Source organism: Delphinus delphis, chromosome 2, assembly GCF_949987515.2.
Source record: "Delphinus delphis chromosome 2, mDelDel1.2, whole genome shotgun sequence".
In the NCBI taxonomy this organism is placed as follows: Eukaryota; Metazoa; Chordata; class Mammalia; order Artiodactyla; family Delphinidae; genus Delphinus; species Delphinus delphis.
Window position 1 is genome coordinate 64,278,517 of NC_082684.1, and position 21,643 is coordinate 64,300,159.

The 21,643-nt window shown below is 40.5% G+C and overlaps 1 protein-coding gene and 1 non-coding gene across 3 annotated transcripts; one reads left to right on the forward strand and one right to left on the reverse strand.

Moving 5' to 3' along the window:
• The first annotated feature begins 1,535 nt into the window (after positions 1-1,535).
• EAPP (E2F associated phosphoprotein) lies at positions 1,536-21,004 on the forward strand. 2 transcript variants are annotated; one of them, XM_060004695.2, is made up of 7 exons: positions 1,554-1,712; positions 2,826-2,965; positions 4,886-5,067; positions 6,140-6,235; positions 7,247-7,364; positions 14,660-14,773; positions 20,426-21,004. In XM_060004695.2, exons 2-7 carry the CDS (start codon positions 2,913-2,915, stop codon positions 20,700-20,702), a joined length of 840 nt encoding a protein of 279 aa, XP_059860678.1. In that variant the 5' UTR covers positions 1,554-1,712; positions 2,826-2,912; the 3' UTR covers positions 20,703-21,004. The 2 variants fall into 2 exon arrangements, with proteins under 2 accessions (XP_059860677.1, XP_059860678.1); XM_060004694.1 differs by lacking the exon at positions 2,826-2,965 and having other exon boundaries at positions 1,536-1,712.
• Positions 13,833-13,939, reverse strand: LOC132421235 (U6 spliceosomal RNA). Its single transcript, XR_009518526.1, has one exon. It is a non-coding gene; the product is annotated as a U6 spliceosomal RNA (small nuclear RNA).
• Positions 21,005-21,643: the final 639 nt, after the last annotated feature.

The window sequence follows — 21,643 nt, forward strand, 5'->3', positions numbered from 1 at the left end:
AGTCCAGCTCAAAGATCAACCAGTGGTCACAGCCCACCAATCATCTCCTTCAACAGAAGCCCAAGGCTTTGTGGAGAACGATGCATGGAAAAGAGACACGCTCAGGTTTTAGTCCCAAACTGAGTCCCTAGACATTGGGGATCAGGGTAATGCCTTTCAAAACTGCAGATTTGGATAAAAATAGATGAGTGTTTTTGTTCTAAAGCTCTTAAGTTTTGGGGTGATGTTTTTGTGCAGCGATAGAGAAATGGAAGAGGGAGACAGAAGTAAGCAAACAAATAAGTAACATGAAGTTGAAGGGGGAAAAGTGGATTTAGGGTTAGAGAAGATGGGATGGAGAGAAGAGGGTGGGGTTGAGGGCTTACAGTTTTTGACAAGGGGCTCAGGGAAAGCCTCTCTGTTTCAGTTTGCTACATACTCGTGCTTTTCTTTGCTTGCTCGTCATTAGCATATGTAACCCCCAAGCAGCCACCAAAAATGGCAGGCTCAGCCCCTGAGTTTACTTGTTCTGTTACCAGTTGTAGGATTACAGCCAACTCCTTAGAATCTCTATTTTTTTAAAAAAAATAAATTCATTTATTTATTTGTTTATATTTTTGGCTGCATTGGGTCTTTGTTGCTGCGCGGGTTTTCTCTAGTTGCGGCGAGCGGGGGCTACTCTTCACTGCAGGGCGCGGGCTTCTCATTGCGGTGGCTTATCTTTTTGCTGAGCACGGGCTCTAGGCGCGGGCTTCAGTAGTTGTGACATGTAGGCTCAATCAGTAGTTGTGGGCCACAGGCTTAGTTCTCCGCGGCATGTGGGATCCTCTCGGACCAGGGCTCGAACCCGTGTCCCCTGCATTGGCAGGCGGATTCTTAACCTCTGCACCACTAGGGAGGGAAGTCCCAGAATCTCTAATTCCTAATTTTAAGTTTATGGGAGTAAATAAGTAATGACTCAATTTTTGTGGATCAGAATGAATATGGATATAAGGGCACATCCTTGAGGAGGGCCACAATTCTCAGAAAAGGAAAAATGGGTTCCCCAACAGGTGTCTCCTTCACATCACTGTGACTCATGGGAGAGTATTGTACCTCGAAAAAGAGTTGGGTGGAACAATAGTTGAAAACCAGGGAAGGGAGCTCCCTGGCGGTGCAGTGGTTAGGACTCCACGCTTTCACTGCTATGGGCCTGGGTTCAATCCCTGGTCAGGGAACTAAGAGTCCACTAGCCAAAGGGCATGGCCAAAACTATATATATATGCATACATATATATACGCGCATACATATATATATAAAACTTACTGATCTCCCCGCCACCTCCCCCTCCCCTCCCCCTCCTCCCCTCCCCTCCCCCTCCTCCCCTCCCCTCCCCTCCCCCTCCTCCCCTCCCCTCCCCTCCCCCTCCTCCCCGCCCCTCCCCCTCCGCCCCGCCCCTCCCCGCCCGCCCCTCCCCCTCCCCTCCCCTCCCCTCCCCTTCTCGCGGCCCCGCCCCCGCTTCCTCCTCCAGCCCCTCGCTTGGAAGATCTGCGCAGGCGCGCAGTGAGGGCGCGGACGTGCGGGCGGAAGTGGTGCTGGAGCGCTTTAGGAAAGGGACTTGCGGAGAAAGCAGGTAGTCTGCTGACCCCTGTGGACGGTATCGGAGGGGGCAGGCCGCCATGAACCGCCTCCAAGATGACTATGACCCCTACGCAGTTGAAGAGCCTAGTGACGAGGAGCCGGCTTTGAGCAGGTAGGCCCCTACCCCGCCCCGGTCCCCGAGGCTTCGGGCCGAGGCTAGGCCGAGGCCTCCCCCTCTCGCTGCGCTTGCCGGACCCGTGCGGATTCTCTGTCCAGCGGTTCGGGCCCCTGTCGCGCCTCGCTGTCGCCTGTGGGAGGCCGAGGGGGGTCTGGTGAAGTCGCGTAGCCACGGGGGAGGCGGGACCGACACTGGCGCGGGTAAGGGGCACATTGTGGAATTAGGCGTAAGATTCAAAAGCCGTGAAATCGAATCCTGCTTCTGCAGCTACTAGCACTGTGACCGAAGGCAAGTCCTTTATCGTCGGTTTCTCATCTATAAAATGGAGGTATAATAAGTATGTTGTGAGGCACATGGGAGTTACTGTGAAGTGACCATCATGAGACTAAACTGCAATAAACAGAAATAAGGGGGGCATTTAACTTTTTTTTTTGAGCACCTATTGTATGCTTGCTGTGGGCCTCAAAGGTCAGTCATAAGATTTTTGTCTTTGACAGGTTTAACGGTAAAGTAGGGGACATAAGATAAATATATCTCGGAAGATGTATATGTCTCGGAAGTAAACGTGTATCTCAGAAGACCACTGTAGAAGAAGATGACCTGGGATAGTCACAGATGAAGTTCTATGGGAATTTCCAGAAGGGAGGGATTAATCCTATCTGGAGGAAAATTGCAGTTATGTTGACAAGAGATTTCCAGGAAAATTTAGCCATTTTTTAAGCTGTCAGCAGATCCTGTTCATAAACTTTAAAACATTCTGTACAACTAAGCTTTCTGTGGAACTGTCCTTCTTTCAGTCACAATGTTTCCTTATATTATCCTGAGGAGGGATTATAGGCATGGGAGATCACACTGCTCTGAAGATTTCTGTTGTGGGGAGTGAGGATGGATTCCAAGATTCCCTTATGAAGAATTTCAATTAATGGGTCCAGTTTGTGAAACTCAATTAGTAATTCAGTTTGATTGGATTCAGTGTTTCCTGAACTTGAGCTATTCTGCCATTACCATCCCCATATTCACCCCTCTTATTATTTATTTAATCTTTTTCTTTAAGTTAATTTACATTTTTGTAGTTAAATGTCTTTTTTTTGGCCTCACGGTTTGCAGGATCTTAGTTCCCCGTCCAGGGATTGAACCTGGGCCCCCAGCAGTGGAAGCACGGAGTCCTAACTACTGGACCACCAGGGAATTCCCATGTACTTAAATGTCTTTAAAGAGGCTTTATATTCCTGTGACAGTTGCCACTGGTAAGGTAACGGTAAAAATAAATACTTTGAAAACAAAACAGTGTTATTAGGCAGTATTGCCTGCTCAAGGCTCTGAATCGAATGCTCATTTTAAAAAGGGAGATTGTGTTAGAGAGGTGTTTAAGAGGTGTCTCTCAGGATTTGATTTTACCATACCTAGAAGTGAATCTTTTATAGCGTAGTACTGTTTCATGGAAGCTGGCAGAACACATGAGTCTTCTGAGTTGGAGACACCTGACAGCAGAGCATACAGCATGAGCATCATGTTTGTGTTGGTTGCTCTTACTTCCCAACTCCTGTAGGGGTTACATGGAGAGGCCCAGATGGGTGCTACACATTCACTGGGTTGGTACCATGGCTGAGGACCACTTGAGCTTGGAGAATCCACCTCTTTTACAGCAGGCAGTAAATATGCCAGTAGATGCCAGTACCCCTCCTCCCACCTCCCAGTTGTGATAATCAAAAATATGTCTAGCTATGCCAAATGTTCCCTGGGGGGCAAAATTGCCCCCCAGTTGAAGAGTACTGGGGTAGTTCAAGGGTAATAGTGAGAGGTAAGGCTGGAAAGATAGGTTGAAACCAGATTGTGGAAGGTTCTTTTGAATGCTGTACTTAGAGTTTTGGTCATGGATGATTTTCTTTTGGATTTGGGTAGTGATGTGATGAGAGTTCTTTAGGAATAACATTCTGGCAGCAGGGTTAAGGGTGGAAAGAAGCAGAAGAGTTTTGAGACCTGGAGATCCTTAGGCCATGGTGGTACAGGCAGAGTTAAGAGGACCTGAGTGAGGGAGGGAGACACAAGAGGGAAGAGATATGGGAACATATGTATATGTATAACTGATTCACTTTGTTATAAAGCAGAAACTAACACACCATTGTAAAGCAATTATACTCTAATAAAGATGTAAAAAAAAAAAAAGAGGACCTGAGTGAATATAGTGGTAATGGAGAAAGGGAGCATGCTGGTCAGGATGAGGAATGTCAGATGGGGAATTTTCTTGGAAGTAGAATCTGGATAAGTCCTCTATCATTAGCAAAATTGATTGGTGTGAATTGTATTTTTCTTATTTACCTTCTGCTTGAGGCTCACAAGCATTGTTGTAGAAGAGAAAAATAGAGAAGCAAAACCCAGGAATAGTCTGTAACCGCTCATCAGATCATGAATAATTGAACATTATGTGTGTACTATTGATTATAGTAGAAAAGTCTTAGGCATTTCATCTTGATAACATTTCATTCCTTCTGATATCTCGTTTAATTCTGTCATACTGCTATTGATGGGGAAACCCAGGCACAAAAGTCCAAGGAAATTGGCAGAAATTGCTCAGGAGAATTTGGAATATAATTTAGCCCTCTCTCTCTTTTTAGTTCTCCGTAGCACTATGCCTTTTAAACTGTAATATTTACTTACTGTCTGTTACATTTTGTGTGGATGTATTAGCTATCTATTTGTTACATATATTAAGTTTTATTTAAGTATCCAGAGTTTAAAACAAACTCCCAGTTCTGTGAGGTAAATTTTTCATTGCTGATGGAATTATGAATTGGTGCAGTACTCTTGGAAAGTAGTGTGATAATTCTAGAAGTCAGAAAGACGTTTGCATCTAATTTTAGACATTTAACCTAAGGAAATCAACAGAAACAAAATTATATATACGGAGATATTCATTGTAGTGTTTAATAGCGAAGAGAAATAACTGTACAGCATCTGCAAGAGGAAATGTTATGCAGACATTAAAAAATATATTTGGAAATATGCAGAAATGGTTGAACTATCAAGTGAGAAGAGCTGTATGTAATGATAGCTGAATCAAATGCAACCTTATAAAATTTAAATTTGTTGGGCAGTGAGATGATAGGCATTTGAAGTTATTTTAATTCTTTAATATTTATATTCTTTATGATTTAAATGTGTTCTAGTTCTGAAGATGAGGTGGATGTGCTTTTACATGGAACTCCCGAGCAAAAACGAAAACTTATCAGAGAATGTCTTACTGGAGAAAGTGAATCCTCTAGTGAAGATGAATTTGAAAAAGAAATGGAAGCTGAATTAAATTCCACCATAAAAACAATGGAGGACAAGTTATCCTCTCTAGAAACAGGTAAACTTTTAGTTAGATTTTCATATAGATATTTTTCTAAGTTCCATAATGGCAGGGACCCTTATTTGTGCTCTGTTATGGCCCCAGCACTTTCAGTAGGTGCTCAGTAAATAATGAATGAATGAATGTGCTTGGCAACCTGAGCGTAGTTTTCTTTCATTGCTAGTGAAGAAGTTTCGTGTGTTGCTGGAAAGAGACTGTTTAGCATTGTTTACTTGTATGATTTCCTTTTGTAATTTTTATCCCAGGATAAAAGAAAAAGAGACACACTAGCTTATAGAAGTATATTTAAGGTTATATAGCACTGATATAGCAGGTTGAATGATGTGTCACCACAAATTCCTGTCTCATTTTAGTAAGTAATGAAACATACTTCATTTTGATACTTGGTTTCTATGTAAAATATATCTGACTCGAAAACTTGTTTGTGAAGGTAGGACTCCTCAGAATTGGTTTCCATGTTGTTATGCTATATATTAACTGTTAAGAATTGAAAGCATATGTAATAATGATAAAAGCAAAAGCAGATGTTAATTAAGAGGAAGAATTAGGGATGCAGGCATATGATGGCATAAGTATAGGTGATGTCATGGCACTAGGCACAGCTGAGGAGAGAAAGAATGTGTCCTTGACTCATTCTGCCTGACTCTTTGTAGAGCTCTTATCCTCTTTCTTCTAAAGTTCCTTAAAACAAGATGTTTATTCCCTGTTCTCCACAGTATACTGCATGGCTGAAAGGTAGAGAGATATATGCCGGCAATGTGAAAATATGGCTATTTTATTTAATTAGATGTGCTTTTATCATTATTTATATATGCTTTCAGTCTCTTTGTGGGAAAGGAGAGAGAATAATTTTCTCATGATTTGGAACAGTTATTCAAGGAGGGGAAGTTCTCTGTAATTGCATAGGGCACAGAAATCCAGTAAGTCATTGATGTGAAAGTATTCTTCCACCCAAATGAAATTGGGAATGAGTTGGTATCACTTTGAAGTGATGGAAGAATATATGGAGTTTTTTTCCTTGCCAATCCAGTATGATTCAGTTTTTAAACTTCCCTTATGGTTTGACTAGGGTCTTCCTCAGGAAATGGGAAAGTTGGAACAGCTCCGACAAAGTACTATGACGATATATATTTTGATTCTGATTCTGAGGATGAAGACAAAGCAGGTAAGTAACATGTTTACCAGGTTTAGCAGTTATATTTTATGAAGGAAGGTTTACCTAGCAATTATTTGATATTAGATTTTCCCTTTGAGTTTCATCTTTTAAGAAATTGCAGGCAGTTGATGTGAAAACAAAAGCAGGATTGCGCATGAGAACAGATGGGAACACACCTGAGGACAGGGACTGAGGGTGGTGCTGCAGCGGCACCTCTGGGGAGAGGAAGAGTGTGTCCTGACTCAGTACCTCTTTCCTCAGGGCTCTTGGCCCCCTCTTCCTTCAGGTTCTTTAGCACAGCAACATTTGCTTTCACAACTGCAGATAGTTTCTAGATTTTAATCTCTTGCAGAATTTTCCCTAACTTGTTGCTTTTTTTAAATCAATCAATCTCTCTGTTCTTTGGAATTGATTTTGTATAAATTTGAGCAAAGTTGAACACAATGACAAGAACTAAAACTAACTTAATTATATCAGTAATTATGATGGAATACACAAATAACAAATTTATATGGTAAACAATTTTATATTTTTATATGTTGTTACATTAACATTGACCTGCCCAAGTAGGTCTAGTGTATGTGGATGACCATAGTTTTTTTTTTCCATTCATTTTTGTTCTGATTTCAGTAGCATTTTATGTATGAGAACTTATGGAGAATTTAAGACATCAAAAATAGTTTCTAGGGACTCCCCTGGTGGTCCAGTGGTTGGGACTCTGCACTTCTAATGCCAGGGCCCAGGTTTGATCCCTGGTCAGGGAACTAAGATCCCACAAGCCGTGCAGCATGGCCAAAAAAAAAAGTTTCTATTCTTGACTTACTTTGAGTAAGACTCTGACGTCTCATTATTTGAACTCAGTTCTGAACTTTATTTGGAGGAATAGTTTAAAATATTTTTTTAGAAAAATATAACTAGAAAAAATATGTACCTTAGGAAACAGGTTTCTTCATTTTGTATAAAAGAGGTGTGGATTTTAGACATGATACTTAGCCATATCGTTAACATTTTCAAAACTAGCACAGGTGACCAAGAAAAAGAAGAAGAAACAACACAGAATTCCAACAAATGATGAATTACTATATGATCCTGAAAAAGATGACAGAGATCAGGCCTGGGTTGATGCACAGAGAAGAGGGTAAGAACTTAAATTTAAAATTAGAATCTTTAGGAAAAATGATCAAAAGATGATTTTCGCTATATTCACATTTTGAGTGTATGTGTATATGTTTATACAGACATGCGTTAAGTTTGTGAAAAAACTGCTGAATAGTTTATTTTAAAAATGAAAAGCAAATTTCAGTCAGACCATTGGTTTTTTATTTATTTTAAAAAATATTTATTTACTTATTTATAATTGAAGTATAGGTGATTTACAGTGTTGTGCTAATTTCTGCTGTACAGCATAGTGACTCCGTTATACACATACACACATTTTTAAAAACCACTGGGTTTTTTAAAACACACAGTTTTAAAAACCACTGGGTTTTTAAAAACTGTTGTTGCATTCAGACTGCTATAGCTAGTCAGTCTCTCCCTTTAAGAAACAAAACTGACTTTTTTCAAATCAACAGTTTAAAATTACTTGGAGATTAAGAGTTTATGTGGGGAATTCCCTGGCGGTCCAGTGGTTAGGACTCCGTGCTTCCATTGCAGGGGGCACGGGTTCAATTCCTGGTTAGGGAACTAAGATCCTGCATGCCGTGGTACTGCCAAAAAAGAGTTTATGTGGATAAACAGTGGATGTTATGTTTTCTACTTGAATGCTTGAATTGTTGTTTTTAACTATTTACAAATTTGATTTTTTTTTAAATTTTTAAATTTTTTTATAGATCTTTATTAGAGTATAATTGTTTTACAACGTTGTGTTAGGTTCTGCTGTATAACAAAGTGAATCAGCTATATGTTTACACATATCCCCATATCCCCTCCCTCTTGCATCTCCCTCCCACCCTCCCTATCCCACCCCTCTAGGTGGACACAAAGCACCGAGCTGATCTCCCTGTGCTATGCAGCAGCTTCCCACTAGCTATTTTACATTTGGTAGTGTATATATGTCAATGATACTCTCACTTTGCCCTAGCTTCCTCCCGCCATGTCCTCAAGTTCATTCTCTATGTCTGCGTCTTTATTCCTGCCCTGCCACTAGGTTCATCAGTACCTTTTTTAAAAATAATTAATTAATTAATTTATGGCTGCGTTGGTTCTTCGTTGCTGCACGCAGGCTTCCTCTAGTTGCGGCGAGCAGGGGCTACTCTTCGTGTGGTGCGCAGGCTTCTCATTGCAGTGGCTTCTCTTGTTGCAGAGTACGGGCTCTAGGTGCATGGGCTTCAGTAGTTGTGGCACGTGGGCTCAGTAGTTGTGACTTGCAGGCTCTAGAGCGCAGGCTCAGTAGTTGTGGCGCATGCGCTTAGCTGCTCTGTGGCATGTGGGATCTTCCTGGACCAGGGCTCGAACACGTGTCCCGTGCATTGGCAGGTGGATTCTTAACCACTGTGCCATCAGGGAAGTCCCCATTTTATTTTTTTTTTTAGATTCCATATATATGCGTTAGCATACGGTATACAAATTTGATTTTTTAAAGTTGAGGTAAAATTCACATGACATAATGTTAACCATTTTAAAGAAAACAATTTAGTGGTATTTAGTGTATTCACAATGTTGTGCAACCACTACCTATATTTATTTCAAACCATTTTCATCATCCTAAGAGGAAACTCCATACTCATTTTCAAATTTGAGCTGATAAAGGCTGATTTATCATAAAAGTGAAAGCTGGGCAACTTACAACTATTTTTCCCTAACCTAGCTGTGCTTCAGAATCACCTGGTTAGAATGAAATGCGAACCCTTGAGTCCTACTGAGGAGGTTTTGATTCCGCTAGGGTGGGGCCCAGGAATCTGTACTTGTCAAGCCCAGAGGGCTTGTGATGTTATGTGGGTCTTTGTGCACCAGGCTTTAGCTTCCACCCTCCCACTTTGTCCTTTTTTCCTCTCCTAGTTTCACCTGTGCACCACTTCCTCCAACTGCCCCTTGCATTTATGTGATGAATATTTTTCACACTCACAGTGTGAAATGAACGTTTTAAGTGCTATGAGTGCTATTGAAATAATTAAGGAGCTTACGGTCTAGCTCCTTATTCTGGTGACAGAATTTGTCATGGAAGTAAGATGGAATGTATTTTCATTCTTACATAATCTTGAGAAGAAATAACATCTTATTGACTTATTCACATTCCTGTGTCAAGCAGTAGTTGCCTTTTAAGACCACAGAAACCAGCTTCAAATAATGAATTCACTACATTTTAAGCACCACAAGGACAGTGATCATACCTGTCTTGTTCAATGCTGTACGCCAGGCATCTTGCACACTGCTGTATGGGCACTTAGCACCTATTGAATGAATGATTAAGTTATTTTCTTGGGGTTTGGGTTTTGAAATTTGCTAAGCATTGGAGGTATTTAACAACAATTATGAAATATATACCACATGGTCTCAGTATTTTTCCCCACAAATATTTAAAGAGTTTAGGAAGTAATGCCAAATGATTTGCATTTTGCTGTTCAATTTTTAGGTGTTTTCCATAAGCCCTTTTTAAGAATATATACTTTTATACTTTAGTGTCTTCATAAGCAGATTCATGCTTTATTCTTTAAATCAGCAAATATCTGTTGAGAATTTACTATATGCCAGACACTGTTCTAGATTCTTGAAATACAGCAGGGAACAAAACAGACCAAAATCCTTAGGCACTTAGAGCTTACAACCCTTGCTTTTTTTTTTTTTTAATAACTTTTATTGAAATATAGTTGATTTACAATGTTGTGGGTTTTTCTTGTTTTTTTGGCTGCATTGGGTCTTTCTGGTGTGCAGGGCCTTCTCATTGTGGTGGCTTCTCTTGTTGCGGAGCATGGGCTCTAGGACCAGCTTCAGTAGTTGTGGCACGCGGGCTGTAGAGCACAGGCTCAGTAGTGGCTTACGGGCTTAGTTGCTCCGCGGCATGTGGGATCTTGCCCGGCCAGTGCTCGAACACGTGTCCCCAGCTTTGGCAGGCGGATTCTTTTTTTTTTTTTTTGCGGTACGCAGGCCTCTCACTGTTGTGGCCTCTCCTGCTGCGGAGCACAGGCTCCGGATGCGCAGGCTCAGCGGCCATGGCTCACGGGCCCAGCCGCTCCGCGGCATGTGGGATCCTCCCAAACTGGGACACGAACCCGTGTCCCCTGCATTGGCAGGCGGACTCCCGACCACTGCGCCACCAGGGAAGCCCCTGGCAGGCGGATTCTTAACCACTGCACCACCAGGGGAGTCCACAACCCTTGCTTTTTATTTTTTAAAATTTTTATTTATTTATTTATTTTGGCTGCACTGGGTCTTCGTTGCTGCGTGCGGGCTTTCTCTAGTTGCGACGAGTGGGGGTTACTCTTCATTGCGGTGCGCAGGCTTCTTACTACGGTGGCTTCTCTTGTTGCAGAGCACGGGCTCCAGGCAGGCAGGCTTCAGTAGTTGTGGCACATGGGCTCAGTAGTTATGGCTCACAGGCTGTAGAGTGCAGGCTGAGTAGTTGTGGCACACGGGCTTAGTTGTTCCGTGGCATGTGGGATCCTCCCGGACCAGGGCTCGAACCTGTGTCCCCTGCATTGGCAGGTGGATTCTCAACCACTGAGCCACCAGGGAAGCCCAACCCTTGCTTTTTTTTTTTTTTTTTTAATATACTTATTTATTTATTTTTTGGCTGCATTGGGTCTTCGTTGCAGTCTGCGGGCTTCTCATTGCAGTGGCTTCTCTTGTGGAGCACGGGCTCTAGGTGCGCGGGCTTCAGTAGTTGTGGCACACGGGCTCAGTAGTTGTGGCACACGGGCTCAGTAGTTGTGGCTCACGGGCTTAGTTGCTCCGCGGCATGTGGGATCCTCCCAGACCAGGGCTCGAACCCACGTCCCCTGCATCGGCAGGCGGATTCCCAACCGCTGTGCCACCAGGGAAGCCCCAACCCTTGTTTTTTAAACGTAGCTTTATTGTGGGTTTTTTTTTTTTTAATTAGTAGACTATTTTTAGAATAGTGGTGTTTTTTTGTTTTTTTTTTTGAGAAAAGCCAGCATAAGGCACTTTCATTGCAATAATGAAACTCATATGTAGTGCTGGGGGTAGCGGTAGGGGTGTGGGAGTAGGCAGCAATTTCTCTCACCAGATCACTACACAGGACAGCAAAGGGGTGAGAGGGGGTGAAGGAGCAAACTCTGAGATCAGCACAGGGAGCTGAGCATCAAAAAACAGGAGATGCTGAAGCTGTGATGACCAGCTTCATTTTCTTAAGATAGCACTCAGGGATTTGTTATGATGGCTGGGCTTTCATGGGTGTTGTGTCTACAAATGGCACCTTCAATTTAACTTTCGATTGAAATTCTTAAAATTTAGGAAGTGGAGCTTGGATAGCTATGAGATTACAAAAGTCCTAAATATCCATTAGAAAGACCAGAGGATGGAAAAAGAAAAAAAAAATCCAGGCCATGAATTAGGCTTCAGAGGTCCCTGGCTGGCCCAGGGATAGACACCTGTAGTGTCCAACATCTCAGTGAAAACGATCTGCTTTCAAAAGGCAGAGGATTAAGGGGAGGGTGGAGGTGGGACAGTGGAGGCAAAGGCTCTCCCCTTCCCACTTTAGTTTTGGGTAGGGCTTTTAATTCAGCCCGAGGACGTCGCTTAACTTGGAGAATAATTCGGCCCTCAAAAGCACCTCAAATCTGCTATGGCTTCGCAGTTGCAACAGCAAGAATGTTTAATATATAATAGATAAAACTTTCATCCAAAAAAATATATATATAGATTATTGCCCCCCCACAACAATTCCTATTCTAAAGTTAACCCATTACTTGTGCTGTTAATACTTGAATAATACGTAACTGGAAACCTAGATCCAAAGGACGAAACCCAGCGTTCACCCCCAAATGAAAACAAACTAAAATGGGTAACTTGAGGTTTATGGCATATAGTTCAGGTCAACACACATACAAGGAGAAAGGGGAAGAGCAAAGCCGGTGACAACACATTCAGTCTGGGAAGATATTTATACAGAGTGTAGTGGAACATCAGGGAAAGCTCCGTATGGACTCGCTGTGCTCATCTGTAGGCACCAGATCCTTCCATGGCACATCCAAGAATGGGGAGCTCAGGGAGGAGGCCATTCCTGACATTCCAGTTTTAGAAGCTCCACGTCAAATATGAGAGGGAGATAGCTTGGCTCTCTGACCCAAGCTCATCTGGGCAGCCCCTTCTTCCCAGCCTCGGATCACTTCTTGCTTGCCCAGCACAAACTTAAAGGGCTTGTTTCTGTCCCAGGAGGAATCCAGCTTCTTTCCATCTTCAGGCATCCCCGTGTAGCGCACCACGCAGGTCTGGCCGCGCTTTGGGAAGGTGCGCCCCTCTCCGGGGGAGATGGTCTCCGCCTGCACTCCCATGGCGGTGGCAGTGGCAGTGGACGCTGGGCGGGCAGGCGGCGCGACAGGCGGCGTGGACTGACAGTGGATCTGGTGGCAGTTCCGCTGCTGTGCCAGAATAGTTTTAGGTGCACAGAAAAATTGAGCCGATGATGCAGAGAATTGCCATGGTACTGCCCACACCCCCCACAACAACAGCAACGCACGAGTCTCCCTTGTTGTTAACGCCATGCGCTAATATGGTATATTCGTCACAGTTAATAATCGATGCATTATTGTTAACTAAAGTTCATACTTGATTCAGATTTCCTTAGTTTTTTTTTCTCTTTTTCAAAAATATCCTGTTTTACCTTTGGGTAGCAATTGTATTTAAAGCACAGTCATCTCTGTCACATTATTGATCCTGCACCATCCCAGTGAAGCCCAGTGGGCTTCAAATGACCCCCTTTATTTATTTATTTCTCCACCACGTGGCTTGCGGGATCTTAGTTCCCTGACCAGGGATTGAACCCACACCCTCAGCAATGCAAGTATGGAGTCCTAACCACTGGACCTCCAGGGAATTCCCCCATATTTCCTTAGTTTTTACCTAATACCCATTTCTGTTTCAAGAGCCCATCGGGGATACCATGTTACATTTAGTTGTTATGTCTCCTTAGGCTTTCCTTGGCTGTGACAGTTTCTCAGACTTTCCTTGGTTTTGATGACCTTAACAGTTTTGAGGAGCACTGGTCAGGTATATTGTGGGAGGCTCCTCTATTGGAATTTTTCTTTTTCAGCAGTAGAACTCAAGTTTATTAAAACAGCTATGACAAGTATAACAAAATCTACATCTGCCTGTGCTAGGCCAGTGTAGTTCTGTACAAACAACAAGATAACGCTAGATAACGACAGTTAGCACTTTGAAAACATAGTATACAGAAGAACATATCTTCATCAAAAAAAAAAAAAAAACACTTCATAAAAGTGGGGAAAAAAATTCTCCCCGCGTCCCCCAAAGGAGGTCTTCACAGGCTGGCCAGCTCCATCCCAACTCTGAGGTATCAAAGGAGTTCCAAGTGCAAACTGAAGGGATGAACAAGCAACTCCCCCACTCCCACATCCGTTAAACGCACAATCCAGCTGATCTTGTGGTAGAGTGCCTTTTCATGGAATGATTCAACAATCATAGATAAAAAAATATGGAATGCTTCACGAATTTGCATGTCATCCTTGCACGGGGGCCATGCTAATCTCCTCTGTATCGTTCTAATTTTAGTATATGTGGTGCCGAAGCAAGCACTGGAATTTATCTAATGTTTTTCTCATGATTAGACTGGAATTAGAGGTTTTGGGGAGGAAGACCACAGAGGTAAAGTGCCGTTTTCATCACTTTGTATCAAGGGCACATACTATCAGTGTGATTTATGACTGTTAATGTCGATCTTGTTCACTATAGTGAAGTAGTATTTGTCTGGTTTCTCTACTGTAAAGTTACTCTTTCCACCCCTTTCTGTACCATACTCTTTGGAAGAATGTCACATGTTTAGCCTAGACTTAAGGAGTCTGGAGTTATGCTCTTCCTCCTTGAGGGGAGAGTATCTTCATAAATTATTTGTAATTGTTATGTATGGGAGATGTGTCTATTCTCCCCCATTTATTTATTTATTAAGTCATTTATGTCAGCATGGACTCATGGGTATTTATTTATATTTTGGTTATAATTCAATACTACTTTATTTTGATGCTCTAATTGTTTTGGCCTCAGTCATTGGGAACTCTTTCAGTTGGCTCCTGTGCCCCTTTAACATTCCTGTCTCTTTGTGGGTTTTTTGTTTTTTCTTTCTGAGCACTTCCTTACTTTCTGGCCCTACAGGATGTTCCAGGTCCATCTTGTATGCCCCATTCCTGGAATCAACCATTTCTCTAAGGGGTTCTGGTTTCTTTTATTGGGAGAGTGGCGTTTGAAAGCAAGATCTGGCTTTAATGTGTTTCCCCTCTTCACCTTCTTTTTCTGTTCTAGCTACCATGGTTTTGGAATACAGCGGCCACGTCAACAACAACAGCCTTTTCCAAATAGTGATGCTGTCTTGAATTGCCCTGCCTGCATGACCACACTGTGTCTTGATTGCCAAAGGTAACGGATAAAGGATAACAACACACACACACACACACACACACACACACACACACACACACGAAAAAAAAACACTTGGTAGTTCTTGTTTAAATCAGAAATAGACTTTTGAGGTACTTAAGAATTCTGATAAAGTTCTGTCCTTATATATCCCTGGTGCTGCGTGACTAATCTTTATACAAATAATTTTTGTTACACGTAGTCTGTTATAAATAGGTTTTCTAATAAAGTACTTGCCAGTGCTGACAAGGGTTCAGTAAAACTGCATATTTGTTGTGGAATGACAAAATCTCTCAAATACACTCTTATTTTTTTTTTCTGTTGTGATAGAATACATGTAACATAAAATTTACTATTTTAACTGTCTTAAAAATTTTGCTGTAAAAGAGTACTTCATTTGAATATTCAATTTATTGTCAACTAGACCATTTAAAATTTTTTAGAAATTTAATTTAAAAAATTAATTTAGTTTTTAATTTTAAAAAAATTTAAAATTAATTTTTACTTTATTTATTTATTTGATTGTGCGAGGTCTTAGTTGCAGGAGGCGGGCTCCTTAGTTGTGACTCTCAGGCTCCTTAGTTGCGGCATATGAACTCTTAGTTGCGGCATGCATGTGGGACCTAGTTCCCTGAGCAGGGATCGAACTTGGGCCCCCTGAATTGGGAGCATGGAGTCTTAGCCATGTTGCCACCAGGGAAGTTCCTATTTTTAATTTTAAATAAAGCTGTTTTCCCAGCTTTATTGAGATGTAATTGACATACAACGTAGTATAAGCTTTAGGTATACAGTGTAATGATTAGATATTCAAATATATTGCAGAATGTTTACCACAATAAGGTTAGTTAACACAGCTGTCACCTCACATAGTTACCTTTTTTGTGTGTGTGTGGTGAAAACTTTTAAGATTTACTCTCAGCAGTTTTCAAGTATGCAGTACAGTATTGTTAACTGTAGTCATCATGCTGTACCTTACATCTGCTGAACTTATTCATTATAAGTACCTTTTGACCGCCTTCATCCATCTGCCCTTCCCCACCAACCACCAGTTACTTTGTTTCTATGAGTTCAGTGTTTTTTTTAGATTCCACATATAAGTGAGATCATACACTATTTGTCTTTCTCTGTCTGACTTTTTTTACTTAGCATAATGCCTTCAAGGTTCATCCATGTTCTTACAAGTGGCAGGATTTTTTTTTATGGCTGAATAATATTCCATTGTATATACATACTATATTTTCTTTATTCATTCATCTGTTGATGGACATGTAGGTTGTTTCCATGTCTTGGCTATTGTAAGTAAGGCTGCAGTAGGTTTCTGGGAGGAAGACCACAGAAATAAAGTGCTATTTTCATCACATTATGTCATGGGCACAAACTATCAACATGATTTATGACTTTTTTTTTTTGCGGTATGCGGGCCTCTCACTGCTGTGGCCTCTCCCGTTGCGGAGCACAGGCTCAGCGGCCATGGCTCACGGGCCCAGCCGCTCTACGGCATGTGGGATCCTCCCGGACCCGGGCACGAACCCGTGTCCCCTGCATCGGCAGGCGGACTCTCAACCACTGTGCCACCAGGGAAGCCCGATTTATGACTATTAATGTTGACCTTGATCACCTGGCTGAGGTGGGGGCCCAGATATCTCTTTGAGATAGTGATTTCATTTCCTTTGTATACATACCCAGAAGTGGGATTGCTGGATCATATGATAGTTCTATTTTTAACTTTTTGAGGCTCCTCCATACTGTTTTCCGTAGTGGCTGTACCAATTTACATTCTCACCAGTAGGGCACAAGGGTTCACTTTTGTTATTTCTTGTCTCTTTGATAATACCTTTTCTAACAGGTATGAGGTGATACCTTATTGTAGTTCGGATATGTAGTTCCCTGATGATTTGTGATATTGAGTACCTTTTCGTGTGCCTGTTGGCCATTTGTATATCTTTTTTGGAGAAATGTCTATTCAAGTCCTTTGCCCATTTTTTAATCAGATTTTGTTTGTTTTTTGCTACTGAGTTGTATGAGTTCCTTATATATTTTGGATATTAACCCCTTATCAGATATATGATTTGCAAATAATTTTTACCATTCCATAGGTTGCCTTTTTATTTTGTTGATTGTTTCTTTGCTATGAGAAGCTTTTTAGTTTGATGTAGTCCCACGTGTTTATTTTTGCTTTTGTTTCTTGTGCTTTAGGTGTCAGCTCCAAAACATCATTGCCAAGACCAATGTCAAGGAGCTTTTTACCTATGTTTTCTTCTATGAGTTTTATAATTTCAGATCTTACATTTTAGTCTTTAATCTGTTTCAAGTTAATTTTTGTCAGTGGTGTAAGTTAAGGGTCCAGTTTCATTTTTTTGCTTATGAATATCCAGTTTTCCCAATACCATTTATTAAAGAGACTGTCTTTTCCCCATTGAATATTCTTGACTCCCTTGTCAAATATTAGTTTATGGTGTATGCATGGGTTTATTTCTGGGCTCTTGATTCTGTTCTGCTGATCAATGACTCTGTTTTTATGCCAATCCCATACTGTTTTGATTACTATAGCTTTGTAGTATAGTTAGAAATCAGGACGTGTGATGCCTCCAGCTTTCTTCTTCTTTCTCAAGATTGCTTTGGCTATTTGGGGTCTTTTGTGGTTCCATAACAAATTTTAGGATTTTTTTTCTATTTCTATGAAAAATGCCATTGGAATTTTGATAGGGATGACATTAAATCTATAAATGGCTTTGGGTACCATGGACATTGTAGCAATATTAATTATTCCAATCTATGAAAACAGGATATCTTTACACTTATTTGTGTTTTCTTCAATTTCTTTCATCAGTGTTTCATAGTTTTCAGTGTATAGATCTTTCACCTCCTTGGTTAAATTTATTCCTAAGTATTTTATTATTTTTGATGAGATTGAATGAGATTGTTTTCTTAATTTCTCAGTTTCTTAATGAAAATGCAATAGATTTTTGTTTATTGCTTTTGTATCCTGAATCTTTACTGAATTTATTTAACATTTTTTTTGTGAAGTCTTTAGAGTTTTATATATATAAGATTATGTCATCTGCAAACAGACAATTCTACTTCTTCCTTTTCTATTTGAACACCTTTTCTTTCTTTCTTTCTTCCTTTCTCCCTCCTTCCCTCCCTCCACCCCCCTTCCTTCCTTCCTTCCTTCCTTTTTTTTTTTTTTTTTACCTGATTGCTTTGGCTAAGATTTCCAGAAATACATTGACTAGGAGTGCTGAGAATGGGCACTCTTATCTTGTTCCCTATTTTAACCATTTTAAGTGTACAATTCAGTGACATGAACTACAGTCACAATTGTACAGCCATCATGACTATCCATTTCCAGAACTTTTTCGTCACGGCAGACAGAAACTCTGTACCCATTAGACAATAATTCCCTATTCTCCACCCCTACTCACCCCAGCCTCTGGTAATCTCTATTCTACTTTCCTGTTTGGATTGTTCATTGCTAGTGTATAGAAACACAACAGATTTCTATGTGTTCATTTTGTACTCTGCAACTTTGCTGCATTAGTTTATTAGCTCTAATAGTTTATTTGTGTAATCTTCAGAGTTTTCTACATATAATATCATGTCATCTGTGAACAAAGTAAATTTTACTTCTTCCTTTCCAATTTGGATGCCTTTTATTTCTTTTTCTTTTTTTTTTAAATGAATTTATTTATTTATTTTTGGCTGTGTTAGGTCTTCGTTTCTGTGTGAGGGCTTTCTCTAGTTGCAGTGAGTGGGGGCCACTCTTCATCACGGTGCATGGGCCTCTCACTGTCGCAGCCTTCTCTTGTTATGGAGCACAGGCTCCAGACGCGCAGGCTCAGTAGCTGTGGTGCGCAGGCTTAGTTGCTCCGTGGCATGTGGGATTTTCCCAGACCAGGGCTCGAACCCGTGTCTCCTGCATTGGCAGGCGGATTCTCAACCACTGTGCCACCAGGGAAGCCCTTATTTCTTTTTCTTACGTAATTGCTCTGATTAGAGCTTCCAGTACTTTGTTGAATAGAAGTGGTGAAAGCAGGCGTTTTTGTCTTGTTCCTCGTCTTACAGGAAAAGTTTTTAGTCTTTCATCATTAAGTATGATGTTAGCTATGAATTTTTCATATGTGGTCTTTATTATATTGAGGAGGTTTCCTTCTATTCTTAGTTTATTGGGTGTTTTTATCACGAAAGAGTGTTGAATTTTTCAGATTTTCTTTATGCATCAATTGAGATGATCATGTGTTTTTTCCCCATATATTCTATTAATCCAAATATACTTTTGCCTTTTTCCTCTCCTTTTCTTTATTTTCTTTTCTCTTTTTCTGGTAGCCTTATAAATGTCTGGCTTAGTCCATGTTCTGAATCAGGTTAACTGAAATTAAATGATATGTTAAGTGGTGGATTTGTTCTAGTTACTAATGGGAAGCCAGATGTAATTTACTCTTATTAGCTAGCTTGAGGTTTCTGATCGTCTGCAACAATTAATTTTTGTACTCTCCATATGAGCTGTTAAGCTTTTTTTTTTTTTTTGCGGTACGCGGGCCTCTCGCTGTTGTGGCCTCTCCCGTTGTGGAGCACAGGCTCCGGATGCGCAGGCTCAGCGGCCATGGCTCACGGGCCCAGCTGCTCCGCGGCATGTGGGATCTTCCCAGACCGGGGCACAAACCCGTGTCTCCTGCATCGGCAGGCGGACTCTCAACCACTGTGCCACAAGGGAAGCCCTGTTAAGCTTTTTGTATATAAATTGACACCTAGAATATGAAATAAAGAAAAAGTAAAATATCTTTGTACTTAAGTTGCTTCTCTTTTAAATTAAACCATGTTACCATGTTACAGGGTTTCTATACCCAAACAAAGTTGCTTCATGATCTAACAGAAATTGGGCTTGGTAAAAATTGTGTTCCATATTAAGATAGGATTCCAGTACGGTGGAGTATAAATGAAAGTTTTATGGTTTCGTCTTGAGAAACACCAGCCTGGTAGTGGTGGTGGTGGAAGAGGAGATGATCAGCATTCAGAACTAATGAAGGCATAACTTGACTTCACTGTTTCTAACCAGATAGATATTTCTGTTGCATGATGTTTAAGGGGGAAAAAAAGGAAAATAACTTACTAAGTCAAGAAAGAAGTAGGAAAATATTAAGTGTATGAGGAGAACAAAGAAAACATTATCTATTCTTTAGACTGTTGGAGTAAAGCCAAGAGTGGACATTATAAATCAGATGCTCTTTAAGCTTCTAAAACTGTAGCTTTTACTAAAATAGTGACCAGAATGGCACTACCTAGTAATGAGAGGAGGGCAGAGTCTCAGGTCACAACAGGAAAAAGACACAGTCAAAGATTTTTTAAACATTACCTCTCAGGTTTCCAATAGCTTTTCTTGTCTGAGGTGGAAGAGCAAATCAAAACATTTTTTTCTGAGATAAAAGTTACTTATAGAGCAGTAGAAAAGAGGATATATTCATCAGTATCTGTTAACAATTCTCTTCCTGTTCGTAAAATAAGTCTTAAAAACTCTTTAATTTCCCATTTTGTTCTCATGTTTTTACTTTGGTTGGTATTTCAGTAAGTTTTTGGTATTCTCACATTTTATCTAAATGTGTAACTATTAAAATAGAATGTAAATCCAAATTCTCCATTTCATTTTCCTCTTAGGCATGAATCATACAAAACTCAGTATAGAGCAATGTTTGTAATGAATTGTTCTATCAACAAAGAAGAGATTCTAAGATACAAAACCCCAGAGAACAGGAAGAAAAGGCGAGGCCATAAGAAGATGAGGTCTAACCAAGAAGATGCTGCGGAGCAGGCAGAGACAGATGTGGAAGAAATCTATCACCCAGTCATGTGCTCTGAATGTTCCACCGAAGTGGCAGTCTACGACAAGGATGAAGTCTTTCATTTTTTCAACGTTTTAGCAAGCCATTCCTAAATAGCTAAGTTGGCATTTAGTTGCCCAGTACAGTATACAAGGCAAATATGGACAGTTATATTCCTCCTGCCTACTCATCTCAAGTGACATTCTGAGTGGTTATTTGAGGAAGCAGTGTTTTATCTTTATCTTTTTGGAAAAAAATGGTTATCTACCTTCATCCCTCCCCTTCCTTTTAAAAAAAAATGTTTCCCCAGCTCTGATGGGACTTGTTATTCATTCTCTTTTTGATAGATATTTGGAAATGGGCTTTTTATTTATTAAAGCTCTTTAGAATTAAAATGTTCTGGAGTTACAGGTAACTTCTGTTTCAGAGTGTTATTTTTATTTTTTATTTTGGATATACCCTTGGTGTGCTTAATCTAGAAACTGTTTCCTCACTTCTGTCTATATATATATATTTTTTTCTTTTTTTAAATTGCGGTATAGATACTTTACAACGTTGTGTTAGTTTCTGTTGTACAACAAAGTGAACCAGCTGTATGTATACATATATCCCCTCCCTCTTGGACCTCCCTCCCACCCTTTCTGTCTATATTGTTTTTGCTAAGAAGTATCTTTATTTCCCTTCTAACCCATAGGATGGAGTGAATAGTATTAATAACTTACAATTACATGAAGTTAGTATTGGGGTGCCTTGAGTAATTAACATAGGTCTTTCCTTAAAAGGGTGGTACTTAATCAGTATTCTAAACTTAATGAATTAACACAGTAAAATAGAAATTTGTGGTAAGGAAGAGCAAACTCACCCTCCAGCCTTAGACTTAAAAATTTTGTTGCTGTTGCTTGTGCTACCATTTATTCCAGAATTTCTCTTGCCAGCAATGAAGGTGTGTTTGTTTTTGCTCTTAATAATAGAAAAATTATCAGTGGCAGCTTGGAGGAAATTGCATTGTAGGCATCTGTACATTTTAGCTTTTTAAAAGAATATGATTGGGGCT